The 18,988-nt window shown below is 38.7% G+C and overlaps 1 protein-coding gene across 1 annotated transcript in view; it reads left to right on the top strand.

The window, feature by feature from the left end:
• Window positions 1-18,988, top strand: part of Dhc93AB (Dynein heavy chain at 93AB) — a 2,991,564-nt gene that overhangs the window by 2,331,597 nt on the left and 640,979 nt on the right. The window contains exons 25-27 of the mRNA XM_067759821.1: window positions 12,995-13,165; window positions 13,218-13,534; window positions 13,604-14,018. Of these exons, the coding sequence (XP_067615922.1) occupies window positions 12,995-13,165; window positions 13,218-13,534; window positions 13,604-14,018 (903 nt within the window). The remainder of the gene's footprint in view (window positions 1-12,994; window positions 13,166-13,217; window positions 13,535-13,603; window positions 14,019-18,988) is intronic.

Consider the following 18,988-nt stretch of genomic DNA (forward strand, 5'->3'; position numbering starts at 1 on the left):
ACTCCTTATGTTTTGCTAATATTCGTAACACTGCCCTCCACCTAAGTCTGATCGTCCGCTGCTCGTATACGTACATGGTACATATATGTAGACGCAGTTATTGTTTCGTTTATGTAGATACATAATGATTGAATTAGTGATGTGCATTCACGTCACTGCTTAGCATCGGCTTAGAGACGGCAGCACTCCTTATGTTTTGCTAATATTCGTAACACTGCCCTCCACCTAAGTCTGATCGTCCCGATCAGACAAATCTCTCGATCTAAACGCTGCTAGCATCGCCAAATGTACCACTCTTCTACTCCGTGGTTTCTCAATGCTTTGTATGCGGTAGATGGTATCACTGATCTTCTTCACCACCTTATACGGGCCTTCCCAACTGCACCGAAATTTGGATGGAACACCTTTCCGCTGGTGAGGGTTGTGTAACAGTACCAAATCTCCCGCCAAGAAACCTTTCGAATTATTGTTCTCATGGTACCTGTGTTTCATCGTACTACTCAATACCCTGGTTCGTTCCTTCACACTCTGTTGTTTGGCCGATGAACTACTTCGTAGAGCTTGCGCTGGACGGATTTGCTTTGCATAATCAGTATCGTTCCCACGTTTCCCCACAGTAGTGCGCTCTGGCTTGAAACTACCCTCGCATTCTTTCTCGGAAATTCGTTGCTTCGTTTTCCTGCGTCTTTTAGGTTTTGTCAATGCCAGTGTTTCTCTAGCAGGTACTTTTGATTTTGATTTGTTTGGCCCATTCGAACTATCAACCTTTGCCTTTGACTTTCGTGGTCTTTGTCGAGTCTTTTCCACCAGTATCCGATTACCGCTGAACCCTTTTTCCAAGCTAAAGTTAAGTGGTATGTCCTGGTTCTTATAGCGCATAATTTTTCTCCGCATATCGATCCTGATGTCATGGTCAACCAAGAAGTCCAGTCCCAATATGACTTCATCAACTATCTCCGCCACAACGAATTTGTGTAGAACCATGACTTTTCCAATTAATGCCTCACATACCACTTCGCCTTGGACTTGATTATACTCGCCTGTGACCGTACGCAACCTTGCTCCAGGTAATGACTTTACTCTCCTGTAGACCAAATCAGATCGAATCAAGGAATGAGATGCCCCCGTATCTACAGTCAGTACACGCTCTTTACCATCCACATTCCCTCTGATGGTAAGACTGCTTGATTTCCTTCCAATCTGCGACACAGATATCACAGGACATTCAATAGCCGGGGCAAGTTTTCGTTCTTTACATCCGACACGCTCTTGCTCATTTCCGCCAGCTTTGCGTTTACGGCCACCCATATTGTTGGAACTATTAAGACCAAGATCGCAATGACGTGCAATGTGACCTGGGTTGCCGCACTTGAAACATTTAATAACTCCGGCATTATTCTGTTGATATCCCTTCAGTGCTTCCAAAATTGTGTCTACCCAATCTGGTCTTTCCACTTCCACACGATGAGCTTTGTATGCTGGTTTACTCAATAGCGACGCTGTTTCTTGAGTCAGTGCACAGGATACCGTTTCTGCGAATGTGGGTTTTGGGTTTGCATATGTCGCTCGCTTCGTTTCTACGTCCCGTATGCCATTTATAAAACTCTGGATTTTTACCCTCTCGGTGTACTCCACGGGTGCGTCCGCATTTGCCAAATGTGCCAAGCTTTCAACATCCGAGGCAAACTCCTGCAAAGTCTCATTTGCTCTTTGGTGGCGGTTTTGCAACTCAATTTGGAATATCTGTTTCCTATGCTCGCTTCCATAACGTCTCTCGCCAGCGGCCATCAATGCTTCATAGTTGTTCCGTTCTCCTTCGATAATCGTCTGTAGGATTTCGGCTGCTGGCCCTTCCAATGCCACGAACAGAGCTGCAACTTTATCTTCAGCATTCCAGTTGTTCGCTGCCGACGTCTTCTCAAATTGGAGCTTAAATACCTGGAATGGAACAGAACCATCAAACGTTGGGGATTTTGCCTTCAGAGTGGACGTTGAATGATTGGACGGTTCAATTGTAACTCCTGAATCCGATCTTTCAAAGCATCCATCTCGGCCTCCACTTTATTTTGTTGTTCACTAACAGCCTCCAGCTGTGATGAGAATTTTGTTTCCTGTGCCTCCAGCTTTGTTGATACCTGTTCCAAAATTTCTGCCGACATTTCAGATATACGTGCCTCTTGCGCTTCCAATTGAGATGCCATATATGTCTTTTGGTCTTCCAGTTGAGATGACACTTGCGACGTCATTTCTGAAATACGTGCCTCCTGTGATTCCAGTTGGGATGCCATATATGTCTTCTGCTCTTCCAGTTGGGATGCCATATATGTCCTCTGTTCTTCGAGCTGTGTTTCCATCTTGAATGTTATCTGTGTCGACATTTCTGAAATGCGTGCCTCCTGTGATTCCAATTGTGATGACATGTTGGTAGATATTTGTGATGATATTTCGGACATTTGTGCCGATATTGCAGCCAATATCATGTTCAGGTTTGTGTTCGCCATTGTCTGCGGTGTTTTTTCCATTTTTGTTATTTCCTCGCCATCAAGATGAAGTCAGCGTCGGGCTAGCTCCTCCCAACCACTGAGTGGGTTCGTTTGACGTGGCGCTGATCCAGGAGCCGTGGCTCTTATCGGGAGGAAAGGTTTCTGGACTTAGCGCGCGCGGACTTGGCGTTTACTATGCGCAAACGGAAGGACGGGTGCGAGCTGTAGTAATGGTAAGGTAACAGCTGCATTCATATATGCTGCCTAATTACACTACTGAGGACCTCGTAGTGGTGGCCGTTGAGCAAAGAAATAAGCAGGCACTTATCCTGGCATCCTGCTTCATGGCCCATACTGCGGAGGTTCCACGATGGAGTGCAAGAAGTTAGTACAGGACGAAGGGCGCAAAGTGCGGTTGGTCATAGGCGCGGATGCAATTATGCACTACAATGCGTGAGGAGGAGCAGATACGAACGAGAGAGGCGAGTCTCTGTTTTGTTACATCCTGCAAACCAATTTGCAGATAGCCCACAATGGAAATATCCCTACATACATTGGTCCAACATCCAGTAATGTTTTGGATATTACACTGAGCTCCGAACGTGATATAGCAAGGTATGATTGGATGGTTCTTGATAGACCATCCTTCTCCGACCATGCGTATATCAGCTTCAGCATCCCCCTAAAGAGGGTAGAGAAGTGAGGAAACTATCGAAACCCTAGGTCAACAAACTGGACTAAATTCCAGAAACAGGTAGAAACGAAACTGGGAAAACACAAAGAGGTTGCCAATGTGGAAGAACTGTAGGAGTCTAATGAATTCCTAGCTAGGACGGTAATGACTGCGTATAACATAGTTGCCCTCTAAGAAGATTCAGAGGAAAAGCAAAGCCGCCATAGTGGAGCAATGAGCTGAGTCTTCTAAGAAGACAGGTAAAAGAAATGTTTAAGCTAGCAAAGACCGCGGAAAGCGAAGTGTGTCGGGATGAGTACAGAGATCTACTGAGGATCTACAAGCGTGAAATTACCAGGGCGAAGAGAATCTCATGGAAAAGTTTCTGTACGGACAGAGAGTGCTCCAGCGAAACAGCACGGTTGAGAAAAGTCCTAGCAAAGGGAAATATAGTCCAGGGAATAATAAAGAAAGAGAACGGGGAATGGTCACGTAATAGTGACGAATCTCTTAAGGTGCTTCTCGATACACATTTCCAATTGGGAGATGGTTTAGAAGAGCCAGCAGACAGCACTCACATTTCGATCACGGAGCGGGTAGTGCCGGGCTTGGTGACCGATAACAAGATCGAGTGGGCATTGAAGATGTTTGCTAAGTTTAAATCGCCGGGCCCAGTCTCAAATAGGGCGGTCGTGGAATGGCTTAAAAAATATTCGATGGGTGCATAAGACTGAATCATGTACCGCACTCTTGGAGAATTGCTCGTGTAGTTTTCCTACCAAAGGCGGGAAAGATCGGTCACCTGTATGCCAAAGATTATAGACCCATTAGCTTAACCTCATTTCTGCTCAAAACGTTTGAGAGGCTAATAGATGTGTACATAAAGTCCAACGTGGATGAAAAGCTGCTCTCCACAACACAACATGCGTACACCAAAGGCAAGTCGGTAGACACCGCATTGCATTGGGTGGTAATAAGCATAGAGAAATCCCTGGAATATAAGGAATATGCTCTAGGAGTCTTCTTGGACATTGCCGGGGCTTTCAATAATGTCTCTAAATGGGCGATTATGGATGGTCTTAATTACATTAAAGTACATCCAGCCTTAACCAGATGGATCGGCTGATGCTAAATTGCAGGAAGATTACATCACAATGGGAATTGTACGAGGCCACGAAATCAGTGGACAGGGGCACGCCGCATGGAGGGGTGCTATCACCTCTGCTGTGGACGCTGGTCATCAACCAACTGCTCAGGCGATTCGATGAGGAACCCGTAAACCTTACGGCTTACGCAGATGACTTTGCAATTGTCATAAGTGAAAAGTGCCGATTAGTTCTTTGATGGATCGGGCGCTTCGGGATATTCATACCTGGGCATCTAATATCGGGTTTGAAAGTCAACGCGGATCAGATGGATATGGTCTTGTTTACAAAGAGGTGCAAGGTCCCAAATTGGATCAGGCCTAAGTTAGGAGGGGTGACCCTACAGGAGAAACCTTGCACAAAGTATATAGGAATCATCCTAAACAGTAAGCTGTCATGGAAGCTCAACGTGGAGGAGAGGGTGAAGAAGGCTTCAACGGCACTTTATGCATGTAAAAGAATGCTGGGGTGTGCATGGGGCTTATCGCCCTCTCTTTCTCATTGGCTTTTTACAGCGATTCCAAGCCCTATTCTATACTATGGAGTTCTTGTGTGGTGGATAGCCACACAAAAAGCAACCTACCTCAAAAAATTAGAGGGGGTATGCAGATTATCAATGCTTAGGATTACGGAAGCCCTGAAAACAACCCCAACAGCTGCACTGCATGCCATTCTGCACATTCCACCTGTAGACCTGGTAGCAAAGAACATAGCGTTAACAACTGCAACCAGGCTTGGTGCCTCGGGGAAGCTTGAGAGCCGACCATACGGCCATAGTAGTATAGCGTCATCAATCACAAGGTGAACAGACTAACTGATTCCCTATCTGCGCTTCGAAGGCGATCTTAAGGTCACAATAGAGGTGGACGGTTGGCGCAAGTGTGGTCAAATGGCGGACGAGGCGATACATGTGTACACAGATGGTTGCAAAGTAGTGGAAGGTGTAGGGTCTGCGGTATACTGTGCTAACCCGGAAATAAACAGATCCTACAGGCTGCCGGACTACTGTAGCGTTTTCCCAAGCGGAAATAGTAGTCGTAACCATAATCAGTCCCTGGAGAGAATCGGGACAGGCAGAAGCATACATCTATATTGGGTCCCAAGGCATATGGGAATAGACGGGAATGGAAAAGCAGATGAATTAGCTAAAGGGCGTATCCCTTGAAGCTTGCCCCCTAGACGTTACAATTAGACTGGGCGAAATTAAGCGAAGGCTAGAGGTGCACATGATCGACCAAGCAGGAAAGGCGTGGGCTCAAGCGCGGGGCTGTAAAGTGTCGAAGATTATGTGCAGGTCTTACAACCTTAGACTAACAAAGTTGCTTCTATCATTAAAAAGAGAGGACTGTAGACTCATTACGGGTATTCTGACTGGACACTGCCTTCTGGTGTCACATGCTTTTAAATTAGGCTTGGTCAGTGATAGCAGATGTAGGAAGTGCGGGCTGGAGGAGGAAACGATCGAGCACGTTTTGTGCTCTTGCCCTGCGCTTTCCAGGCTAAGACTCCAGCTATTACGAGTGATACAGCTGTCAGATCTAGAAGCAGCAAGTGGCTTATATCCTAGGAAGCTTCTAGTATTTGCCAAGAGGACGGAGTTATTTTATAACATAGGTCCTGGTTTTTGATAGGGTTGTTCAGTTTGGTCGTTAAAACGAATTTCTGGTAACACTACGGACCTATTCAGTCTATGTGATGTCCTCATGGACCGGCCAGTTCAACCTAACCTAAGTCATGCAAGTTGGTACTGAACATTTTAAGTGGCTACAATTTCACAGTGCGAAGTGAGAATTTTCAAAATGTTTGCCCCTGAAGGTGGCGACATTTTCGTGTAGAAAAGAAATCATCATTAGCCACTGAAGCATCTGCACTTCCTTTCAATGACTGTTGGTTTTCTGCAGATATTAACGATAAAGTTGAATCTTTTTCGTTTTTATTTAACTACTTGTTCGATAAATATGTTCCACTTAGAAAGATCAAAGTTAAGAGTAATAAATAGTCATGGTTTAATAGCGAAGTACTTCAGGCAAGAAGCGAGAAATAAAAGCCATTCGCTTTGGTAGATAACTTCTAAAGTAGAACATTGACAGGCTTACAAAGTATTGCGAAATAGAAACTAGGATCACCGGGGAAGTCAAGAGGTATTTTTTCCACCACAAACTTGATGTAAGCCTAGGCCCCAAGATTCTCTGGAATTACTTAAAACAACTTGGTGTTAAGCCCAATCTTAACTCCGAAAGCTTGGTTTATGCTGATGTTGTGAATGACTTCTTTGCTGTGAAATTACCAGAAGGAGATTATCCATATATATACACTCAGAGAAAAACGTCGTTCTCAAATCCGGCACCAGCGAACTCAATTCAAGCTTTTCATGTTCTTACTTTTTTGTTCTTGGATAACGAACGACCTGTTCTTAAAATAACAACCTTGTCCTTAAACTGACACAATTTTCTTGAAAAGAGAACGGCTGGTCTTAAAATGTGAACAAATGTTCTATTAATGAGAACGAAGCTCTTAAATTAAGAATAATGTTCTTAAATTAAGTTCAAGAAAAAAGAAACGGTACAATTCGTGTGCAATACAATGGCACAAGTTATTAAGCAGTTGTAGTGGCCCAGCGGCTATGATGTTGCGGTTGCGATCGTGTGCCGCGAGTTCAATCAATGACAAACTCTGAAGTTTAAAAAAAAAAAATTTTATGTTCTGTTTTTTAACTCTTATTTTTCGTTCAGTTCCATTCACATATTCACAGGTAATTCTCAAACTTGTTATGAAATGTTTTAAGTATATATTCAGATTGCATCAATAAAAATAAAATAATTTGAAAAAAAATTTTGAAGTTAAACGGTTTTATTAAAAACAATACTTACATGAAGTAATAACAATACTAAAAGCTAGAAAATAATTAGTTAGGTCCTAGTTACTAGTCATCACACTCCTCATCAATCTAGGGCGTTGATCAGACAATTAAATAAAAATCCTCCAACTCCAAGATATTTTGATGTCACTCTACCGGACTGTATGTAATACGATTTTTTTGAATATCTAGATCTTTTCGCCACCTTGCGGCGATCTTTTTATATGTCGCTTTCTATTCTTGTATGTATTATGTATTCCAAATATGAGCCTAATCGGACCAAAAGTTGTCTGAATATCTCGATCCTTGTGCCACCTAGCGGTGATTCCTTTTCATAGCTCGCTTTCTATTTTGTGTGTATTACGTGTTTCAAATACGAGCCAAATCGGACAACAAATCCGATTTTTGTGAATGTTTCAATCCTTGCGCCACCTAGCGGTAATTCCTTTTGATTTCTATTTTGTGTGTATTATGTGTTTCAAATACGAAGCAAATCGGACCACAAATACGATTTTTGTGAATATCTCGATCCTTGCGCCACCTGGCGGCGTTTTTTTTCATAGGTCGCTTTCTATTCTTGTATGTACTATGTGTTCCAAATATGAGCCAAATCGGACCAGAAATACGCTTTTTGTGAATATCTCGATCCTTGCGCCACCTAGCGGCGATTTTATTCTTATTATTTCATTGTCACCGGTTCTGAACTATATTCCAAGTTTCAAGCTTGTAGCTTATCGGAAAGTTACTTAAATTTTAATTACAAACTTCGTTCACAACGGCCGGCCGTGCAGCCGTGCAGCCTGTCAAATCAACCTAAATAAAACCGTTTAGTAAGAATTTTTCAATAAGAGAAACACATAAGAAATGCATATTATGCGTTTTTTTAATCTTTTGGATGTCAATAATAGTTTTCTTGTTATTAATATTTTTTATTAATGACAAAAAATTTATTATTTATAAAAAAATAAATAAATGGTTATTAATTGAAAAAATTGGGAGTGTGTCATTATTCTGTATTATAAAATTCTGGGTGACAAAATTCTGTAAATTGAAAAAAATTCAGCTTGAACAAAATTCTGCTTTTTTTAAATTCTGCTTTCAAAAATTCAGTTTTTTAAAAATTCTGCATGTTTAATTCTGGAAGTCAAACTTCCGGAATCATGGCATGGCGTAGCCGGTGTTATTTTTTTAAAGTGCGGCCGAAAGCCGCCTACGCAGAAGGGTATACTACGCAGAAAGACGGTTATACCACACACCCGGACTTGGCATGGCGTAGCCCATGGTTATTTTTTATAAGGGCGGCCGAAGGCCGCCTATGCAGAAAGGTGTTTTACGCAGAATTTCTGTGCATGGCGCACTTTTTCAAATTAATTACATGACCCCTTTAACATTGTTAACATTATATTTTAATACAGAATTTTGTAATACAGAATTTAGAAAGCAGAATTAAAAAAAAGCAGAATTTTAAAAAGCAGAATTTTGCTTTTAGAATTTTGTATACACAGAATTTCGACACCAACCCGAAAAAATTACCTTCCCATCGGTTACGAGTTAAGAAAAAACGTACTTAACAGACTTTTGTCAACGAATGTTCTTAATTTTGAACTTGTTTCCTTCGTTTTATAACGATTTTTTTTCTGAGTGTATTCGAGTGTAGATTCTTCTAACGATTCTGGTCGAATATTTTTTCAAGTATAACTGAGGCTGAAATAGTACAAGCTATTATTTCAATAAAATCGAACGATACGGGAGAGGATAAGATTAGTTTAAAATTCATATCCTAAATTTTTCACTAACTTCCTTAAATTTTCCCGTTGCTTGGAAAGTAGCTAATATTGTTAATGCTTCCCAACCATGTGATTTTCGGCCTAATGTATTCTTCCGTGTACATCACATATTTTGGAAAAACTTTTATTGAACCAAATTATGAACTATCTGAGAAAATAAAGTCTGCTTTCACAAAACCAATCAGGTTATCGTAGGGGTCATAGCTGTTCAACCGCTATGCTTAAGGTAATGGAAAATATACGACCTTCCTTTGATAATGGTGACCTGACAATTCTTACATTGTTGGATTTCTCCAAAGATTTTGACACTGTTTGCCACAAAATTCTTATTCATACGCTTAAAGCATGCTTTGGTTTCAGTACGGATGCTGTTAAGCTTATAAATAGCTACTTGACAAACAGGTATCAGAGGGTAGTGTGTAGAGATAGTAAATCCAATTCATTGCCGGTGAAATCTGGTGTAACACAGGGCTCTATTCTTGTTCCAATTTTATTTAGCTTATATATAAATGCCATAGAGAAATGTTGTCAAAATATATCTCTTCATCTTTATGCGGATGATGCGGAGATATACCTCTCAGCACCTCTTGGGTTAGTGGATGATCTTGTGTGTCGAATAAATGAAGACCTAAAAGCTATATATCATTGATCTATCAATAATAAGCCCTGCCTTAATGCATCTAAAACATTTTTCATTATTCCTATAAATTGGATGTCGTTTCTCCAATAATACTTAATGGGAATGTTGTGAAATTTGAGAAGACTGTTAGAACGCTTAGATTCATACTAAATAAGCATTTTACCTGTGCTGATCATGTAAATTCATCAATTAGTAGGTTATAATATATATTAAGACATTTATGGAAAACAGCCAATTTTATTAGTGAAGTTACCAAACGTAAACTTGTTAAAACTCTATTACTGCCAATAATATCGTACCATGAGCTGATATATATATATATATATATATTGGGTTGGGTCGATTTGTATGGACGAAAGTTAATCTATATCTCGCCATCGATTTTTGGTTAGGATTTGGGATGAGGAAAAAAAGTTCCACTACGCATACCCAAAAAAATAATTTTCGAGCCTGCGAAAAAAGTCGATTTTTCGACCAAAATTCTTCTAAATATCCATAAAAGAAATTAAAAAAAAAACTGCATTTACCAATTTTGAATTTGCCAATTGACACGAAAACCAAAAATACATAAAAAATGATTTGGAGCCTTGAAAATGAAAAAAAATGCATAAAAATTGATGAAATTTTGGAGGCTCGTTTTGGGTATGCGTAGTGGAGTTTTTTTTCCTGAGCCCAAATCCTATCGAAAAATCGATAGCGCGATATCGGTTAATAAATCGACCTAGTCTAATATATATCCGCATATGGTTGCCTTGATAAAAGTTCCATGAGGAAGTATTAACTTATATTAATAATTGCGCAAGTATATTTATCTAAAGGAAATACGATCATATTTCCAGCTTCTCAAGAACGATTCTTGAATGTAGTTTATCTTCGTTCTTCGATCGCCGACTATTTTTAAATGGTTTTATTTAGATTGACTCTGTGTAGCGGCCGTTGTTTACGAATTATGTAATTAAAAGTTAAGTAACTTCCCGATAAGCTACAAGCTCGAAACTCGGAATATACAGGCCTGTTCTGAATTCCGACTCGGAATGAAAAGTAAAACGACATTGATTTCGACTCGGTTTCTATTTGGTGTTCTCAATTCCGATTGTAAAAAATCGATTCGAAGTCGATTTCGAATCGTTTTCATTCCGATTCGGTAACCAGTTTAATCAGCTGTTTTTGTTTATGGGTTTTGTTTTAAGTATCATAAAATTTTATTTTAATTAAAAAATGCCTGCAGATATGGTTTTTGGATGCGCAGACGCAAGAAGACGTGCTACTGTGCGTGCGAATCGTAAATGCGCTGGATCGGAATTCAGAACAGGTCGACTTCATTTCGATCAGCATCGATTTGTTTGCCTATAGATTTCTTGATAGAAGTTTTTAAAGAAAGATTTATTATGCCAATTTAACTCAAATTTAAACAAAAAAATACATACAACTCTTCCAAATAAAATGGAGAATTAAAAAAAAAATTATTTGAAAGGCAAATATCGCAACATTTGTGTATAATCTGCCAATTAATTTTCATTCCGACTGCTCAGAGGCAATACTTTTCAAACCGATAATTTTTGGTCGGAATCGAAATTGAGAACACCAATCCATTTCGATTCCGAAAAAATTGATCGGAATCGGAATTCAGAACTGGCCTGATTGTTCAGAACCCAGTGACAATGCAATTATTTATTTATTTATTCAATACTGTCTATGAAAGAAAATTATAAGAAAACAAAACTGCGATAGGCGGCGCATGGATCGAAATATTTCAAAAAATCGTATGTGTGGTCCGATCTGGTTCATATTTGAAACACATAATACATACATAAGTATAAAGCGACCTATGGAAAAATCGCCGCCAGGTGGTGCAAGGATCGGGATATTAAAAAAAATCATATTTGTAGGGAAATCAAGAAGAGCACGACGCAAATTGGAAGAGAAGCTCGGCCTTAGATCTCTTCGGAGGTTATCGCGCCTTACATTTATTTATTTATTTAATACATACATGAATAGAAAGCGAAAATTACATTTGTGATCCGTTTGGTTCATATTTGGAACACATAATACATATATGAATATAAAGCGACCTATGAAAAAATCGCCGCCAGGTGGCGCAAGGATCGGGATATTAAAAAAAATCGTATTTGTGGTCGGCGAGGATCGAGTTATTAAAAATACTCGTATTTGTGGTCCGATTTGGCTGATATTTGGAGCAAAAATTACATAATGTCCGGTTTGGAGTTCGAGGAGGGACAAGCATACGGGGCGCTGAGCCTTTGTAAGGATTATGTATTGAGGACTTAGATTGTGACAAATTGTAAGGAAAGTTTCCTTGTAATAATGAGTCACTAAATGAACTAATAAGATAGAGATTGAGAAAAAACAGTGAATTAAATAAAGACTTACTTACTTACTTAATTGGCGCTTAACCGTCTAAACGGTTATGGCCGTCCAACAAGGCGCGCCAGTCGCTCCTTCGCTCCGCCAACCGGCGCCAATTGGTCACACCAAGGGAGTTTAAATCGTTTTCCACCTGGTCCTTCCAACGGAGTGGGGGCCGCCCTCTACCTCTGCTTCCATAGGCGGGTTCCGATAGAAACACTTTCTTGGCCGGAACATCATCATTCATTCGCATAACATGGCCTAGCCAGCGCAGCCGCTGCGTTTTAATTCGCTGGACTATGTTGATGTCTGCGTATAGCTCGTACAGCTCATCATTAAATCTTCTTCGGTACTCGCCATCGCCAACGCGTAGAGGTCCATAAATCTTTCGAAGAACTTTTCTCTCGAACACTCCCTCTAATAGAAAATAAAATAAAGACTAAAAACTTGAAAATAAAATAATTTAAAAAAATTTTTAATTAAACGGTTTTATTGAAAACAATACTTACATTAAATAATAATAATACTAAAAGATAGAAGTTAATTAGGTAGGTCCTAGGTACTAGTCATCGCACTCCATCAATGTAGGGCGTTGATCAGACAATTAAATAAAAGCGTTGGACGCATCAAATTTAAATTTAAGGTGATATCCTCTGGGTGGAATTATGAAAATCGATTGATGACCACACCCACTTTCCACATAAAAACACGAAAACACGTTTTAGACACATCTTACTTCATATCTCCGTAATATATACAATAGATGATAAAATTTTAGAAGAGCCATCCTGTAAGAGCGACCTAAAACAAATAAATAAAAAGAAGATACACAATTTTTAAGTAATTCCGTACTATAAATGGACCTGATGAGACAAAAAATTTTTCTTTAAACAAAGACATAATCTTGTTGATCTTTGGTATTAAAATTTTAACATAACTGAGAAAATTTTTATGAGGAACAAAAATATAAAGTAGGAGTGTGCATTGCAGTACTTTTCTCTTTTCTTTGTGCTTTTTTCAAAGACAGTTCTTATTATTTCAGGCTTTTAGCGTGGTGTTTCAAAAAGCCATCGCTCGTGCCGATTCTGCTGAAATTTTGGATGTACGTGTAACCAATTTAATTAATTGTATAACGTACTCAGTGTTCCAATATACTTCGAGGGGATTGTTCGAGTGTGACAAACTAATATTTGCATCACAAATGGCTTTTCAGGTAGATGTTAACACTTTGGTGTGACCATGTTCTTTATTTTCTATCTTTTCAGATTCTTTTGATGAACGAGGAAATAACTTCTACCGAACTAGACTTTTTGCTCCGATTCCCGATTAAACCACATGTCACAAGTCCAGTAGATTTTCTCTCAAATCAATCGTGGGGCGGAATATGCAGTCTATCATCTAAGGACGAATTTCGTAATCTTGATCGCGATATAGAAACTTCATCTAAACGTTGGAAAAAATTAGTGGAGTCAGAAGCTCCGGAAAAAGAAAAATTTCCACAAGAATGGAAAAATAAAACTGCGTTGCAACGTCTTTGCATGATACGTGCACTCAGACCAGATCGGATGACATATGCCCTGGCGTAATTAATAATGCATTCTAAATAGTTTTAGGTATACGTATATGTCATATGAATATATTTCCTCTACAGGGACTTTATTGCCGAAAAACTAGGGAACAGATATGTGGAAAATCGTGCTATGGTGTTTGCAAAATCTTTTGGAGAGGCCAGTCCTTCAACTCCCATTTTCTTCATATTATCACCAGGTGTAAATCCTCTGAAGGATGTTGAAGCACTGGGAAAAGTTATGGGTTTTGCAATGGATATAGATAATTTTCATAACGTCTCGCTGGGTCAAGGTCAAGAAGTTATAGCAGAGGCAGCTATGGATATGGCTGCCAAAAACGGACATTGGGTTGTGTTACAAAACATACATTTGGTACGTAAATGGCTACCTGTATTGGAGAAGAAATTAGAGTTCTATGCTGAAGGATCACACCCAGATTATCGAATGTTTTTAAGTGCCGAACCAGCTTCGTCACCGTCTGCGCACATTATACCACAGGTACTTCAAGTATATGATCTTTTTTTTACAAAGTTAGGGCTGCCAACATTATAACTAAACAGTTATTTAAGAAAACTCCTTGACAACAAATTGCAAACAGATCAGCCTACGGAGGCAACATTTTCAAAACATCAAGCTTTAATATTTGCCAAGCCAGCCCTTGCTCGTAAGATCTGACTTATGGCGTATGCAGAATACTTATCGTTGAGATCAGACTTGTTAAATTTGAATTAGCAATAGTAATCAATTAATTAGGTGCCCATTTTAATATCCACTGATTATTTTAATTATTTTCCGAAAAGCGCAATTACTAATTGATTACCATTAGAAAAAAATAAAAACCATGCTTTTTTCCGATTATTGAAAAAACCAAAAATAATCAAAAAAACGGCTTTTTTAAAAGAAAAATTCTAGTTTGTTGCATGCACGGCGGCAATAGTAAATCGTAAGCGCTTATCTAGGCGTATAGATACACTCAGAGAAAAACGCCGTTCTAAAATCCAGAATCACCGGACGCAATTCAAGCTTTTCATGTTCTTACTTTTTTGTTCTTGAAAAACGAACGACCTGTTCTGAAAACAACAACCTTGTTCTTAAACTGACACCATTTTCTTGAAAAGAGAACGGCTGGTCTTAAAATATGAACAAATGTTCTATTAATGAGAACGATTTTCTTAAATTAAGCCCAAGAAAGAAGAAACGGTATAATTCGTGACACTACAATGTTAAATACGACATTTGGCACAAGCTATCAAGCAGTCGTAGTGGCCCAGCGGCTTTGTTTGGCGCGAGTTCTATCACCGCCAAACTCTGAAGTTCTTTAAAACAATTTTTTTATGTTCTATTTTTGTTTTTTAACTCTTATTTTTCGTTCAGTTCCATTCACATATGCACAGGTAATTCTCAAACTTGTTATGAAATGTTTTAAGTATATATTCAGATTTCATCAATAAAAAGAAGAATTCTTCAACAAGAGAAATACATGAAAAAATGCGTGTTATGCGTTTGTTTCATTTTTGGATTTTAATAATAGTTTTTTGTTATTAATATTTTTTATTGGTGACAAAAAATTATTATTAATAAAAAATTTAATAAATGGGTGCTTATTAAAAAAATTACCTTCCACTCCCACCAATGATCAAGCACAAACCGTACTTGAATTGAGACCGAAAAATTTTAAATCGACCACAAATCGTTCTGGAAGCGTGCCAACGAGAAATCTTAAATCAAGCCCAAGTAGTGCTTGAAATGAGCACAGAAGGTTCACACATCGATACGAAACTGGTCATAAAATACGAACGGTCTGCTTGGAAAAGCTGTTCTTAAAACAAGCCCATCGGTAACGAGTTAAGAAGAAACATACTTAACAGACTTCTGTCAACGAATGTTCTTAATTTTGAACTTGTTTCGTTCGATTTAGAACGATTTTTCCTCTGAGTGTACATGGTAAGTATATACACATGTGCATAATTTGCTACACTCATTATATAAAACGAGCCGGACCCGTGCGCATCTTGCGCAACAAATATAAAAGTCTCATATCAAATATCAACAGGAATCAGCTCAATCTATAAATTACATTCGCTTCCGCTGCCATCTGGCGAATGCTAGCAACTGCCGCTAATTCAGTGTTAGTTCTAATCGAATATTCACAATAGTGCCATAGTACAAAGAGATTTCTTTGTGTGCTCACAATCCTTTATTTTTAACAAATTATTTAAATAAAATATAGCTAAACCAAAGGACTACGACTAATAATGCCCAAAGCTCGTTGCTCGCACAAATCCCCATCTTTACAACCAAAACCACCAAGATTTGGATTCCAAATAACAGCGAAAAAGGGACCTGTACATAAAACCAGCAATTAGAAATAATATGTATATAAGATAATGTGGGCTCGAAAACGGCGATTTGTCTAATTTTCAAGGCAATATGTAAAAAAATATTATTCATATGTCCAAAGCTTTCTTTTAACAACGATCCTCTATGGTTTCATCCTTAAGTCCAGCCAATTTTGTAATATCCAAAATTAATATATCCTCTATTTTAGATTACGTTATGGCTATACTCTGATTGTTTTGTACATACAAGTAAATTGGTGGATGTAACGGTACATCGTCAGAACTTATCTAGGCAACATACCCATTCACAAATTATCGTGCCTATAAATGTACGCGACGAATAACTTGTGGGGGAGTGCGTATTGTTTTACTACAAAACAACATGCTCGAACAATACTTCCAACTGGAGCGATCCTCTAAGTTGTCATTCATGATCAGTTGTCTAAACAAAGGTTGTTATATGCCAGATGCATTTATTAACATATGTCCATGTACATTAAGTTAAAACATTTTTTTAATTCTTTATGATTACGTCTAGGATATTTCCTATAGAATTTAATGTTTTGCATAGTGAGCCATATTTTAATGATAAACAAAAATCTAAAATGTACTTGTATGTAGAAATTATCCCGTGCATGCAACAAATGAGAATTTCTCTTTCAACAAAGTGAAAAAATAATCAAACAAAAATCAAAAAAAAGAAGATAAAAAAATTTTAAGCATTTTTTATATACATAAGTGGACAAAAATGAGCGAGAAATGTGTCCTTATATAAAGACATATTCTTGCTGAATACTGATTTTAAAATTTTGAAATTATTAAATTATAAAAATCTTTGTGTGAAAATTATTAAATTATAAAAATCTTTGGATTGAAAAGTCGGCAGAAAAAAAGTTAACTTTTCAATATATAGTAAATTAATTGCGCTCCACTTTTATACTTTTATTTCCCATATATATTTTTAAAATTTCTATGTAAAAATTTTAGAATCAAAGTTCAGCACGAATATGTATTTATATAGGGACACATTATGCGCAGATTTTTGTCCATTTATATAAAGGAAATACTTAAAATTGTTTTTATTTTCTACTTTTAAGTTCTCAATGGAAAAAGAGTAGTGCCTTATTTATTACAAGTTGAAAAACTTATATTTATTAATTCACATTAATTAATGCATTCAATACTAACATATATGCAATATAGTACATATCACAGAAATACACCAAGCTATATTTAATCTTAAACTACTTCATATATGCCAAATTTGGATTGCTACAAGTGAGAATGTTTCCTGCTTACTCGTAAAATTATTGCTTTCAACTCATGCTTGAATTAGTTTCAACACACGTAAAAGCCCTGCAGTCAAAAGCCAAAGTAGTCAGCGAACATTCTAGTTCATTGACTGGAATTTTGGTGGCGTTATTCATACTAGTTAGTGTATGAGTAGTTAACTGAGTAGAATTGTGTGGCGTTCATCATACTAGTCAGCTTTTGAGTAGTTCATTGACTATAATTTTGTGGTGTGATTCATACTAGTTAGTGTATGAGCAGTTAACTGACTAGAATTTCATGGCATTCATCATACTAGTCAGTTTTAGAATAGTTTATTGACTATAACTTGGTGATGTTATTCATACTAGTTAGTATTTGAATGATTTAATAGACTAGATTGGTCCCAGACGGAATACCTATGCCGATGCCATAACACCTTGGCCATGAGGGCATCTGCAGCCTCGCACATTTTTTCTACTTATCGTTAAAAGCACTATCCGTTCCAAAATAACAGAGAATGGAAAGGATTAACCCCCTACCAAAAACCGGAAACCCAACCAGTATCTACCGATATTATCCCTTTAGTCAGTAACTCATTTAAACGAAATTTTCGGTTATCCAGACTTCCGTATAGTACATGTCACTACTGAACTCCATTAACACTCATCATAGGATGGTGCTAGTGCTGCTTGGCCTGTCAATCACGACTGGCTCGTTTAAAAGCTTTTGATACGGTCAAATGGAAGACTTAGAAGGGTCTCCCCTTCCCCCAAGTCTGATCGGCAAGCATCGGTGCAATTCAGGAAAGTAACATCAAACCAGAAAATTATTATACAAGGGGAGCCACATTTTTTTTACTTCTTCATATCACCACCAGAAGGAGTCACTATCGCTTCCTAAGCCACTGACTGCAAAATAATGGCCACAGGTCCAGGCCCACAGATCGATGAGCTTTGCAACAGAATAAGCTACCTCCCTGATCTCTCCAGTTTTTTCGCCTCGCGAAACCTGACCTTATCACCGACTTAATCCTCCGCGACCTTCTTTACAACATGGACGTTCCCAATGTCGACCATTGTGAACATCCACGTCGATGGCACTACGCTACCGACTGTCTTATACCCTAAAATCTTGGGAATGACGTTCGATCAGGATATACATGCAGCCGCAATTGTACCGAAAACCGTAACAGCCGTAATAAAATCCCCAAATCTCTTTCCGGCAACACTTGGGGTAAAGATAAAGAAACGCTTTTTCACTTACAAAGCAATTGGGCGGCATGATGTGCGTCCCTGATATGGTCGCCAAGGCTAAATCAAAGTTACATACTGGAAGAAAATACAGGCCTTCAAAAATACTGCCCTCAGAACCGCTACGGGCTGTCTTCTTATGTCCCCAGAACAACATCTACACTAGGAGTCGAGAGTACTCCCAATTAGGGAGAGAAATAAAATGCTAACCAAACAGTTTCTCTTAAATACCCACAAACCTGGGCATCCAAATAAACATCTGATTAATGAGACTACACCGGCCAGTGGCCATAAGGGGTCATATCCGTAAGTATTATGAGGAAATACGGCACCTGAGAACACAGTCGTACGATATCAAAACGCAGAAACAGTTCGTGGGTGATATCCACAAACAGGCGTCGGGCCTCTATGCAAGGAGTTGCCCGGCAAATCCGGTACTCGAAGAAAAGTACTCAGAACTAGCAGAGGAGGAACCCGCTATCCGTATGAAAACGCGCGTCACTCCAGCTCAACTTCGATCTGGATACTGTAACAGGTTAAACTCTTACCTATCCAGAATCAACCCCGACACACAAAATGTATGTCCTGCTTACAATGCGTCCACCTG

Source organism: Eurosta solidaginis, chromosome 1 (assembly GCF_040869045.1).
Source record: "Eurosta solidaginis isolate ZX-2024a chromosome 1, ASM4086904v1, whole genome shotgun sequence".
NCBI lineage: Eukaryota > Metazoa > Arthropoda > Insecta > Diptera > Tephritidae > Eurosta > Eurosta solidaginis.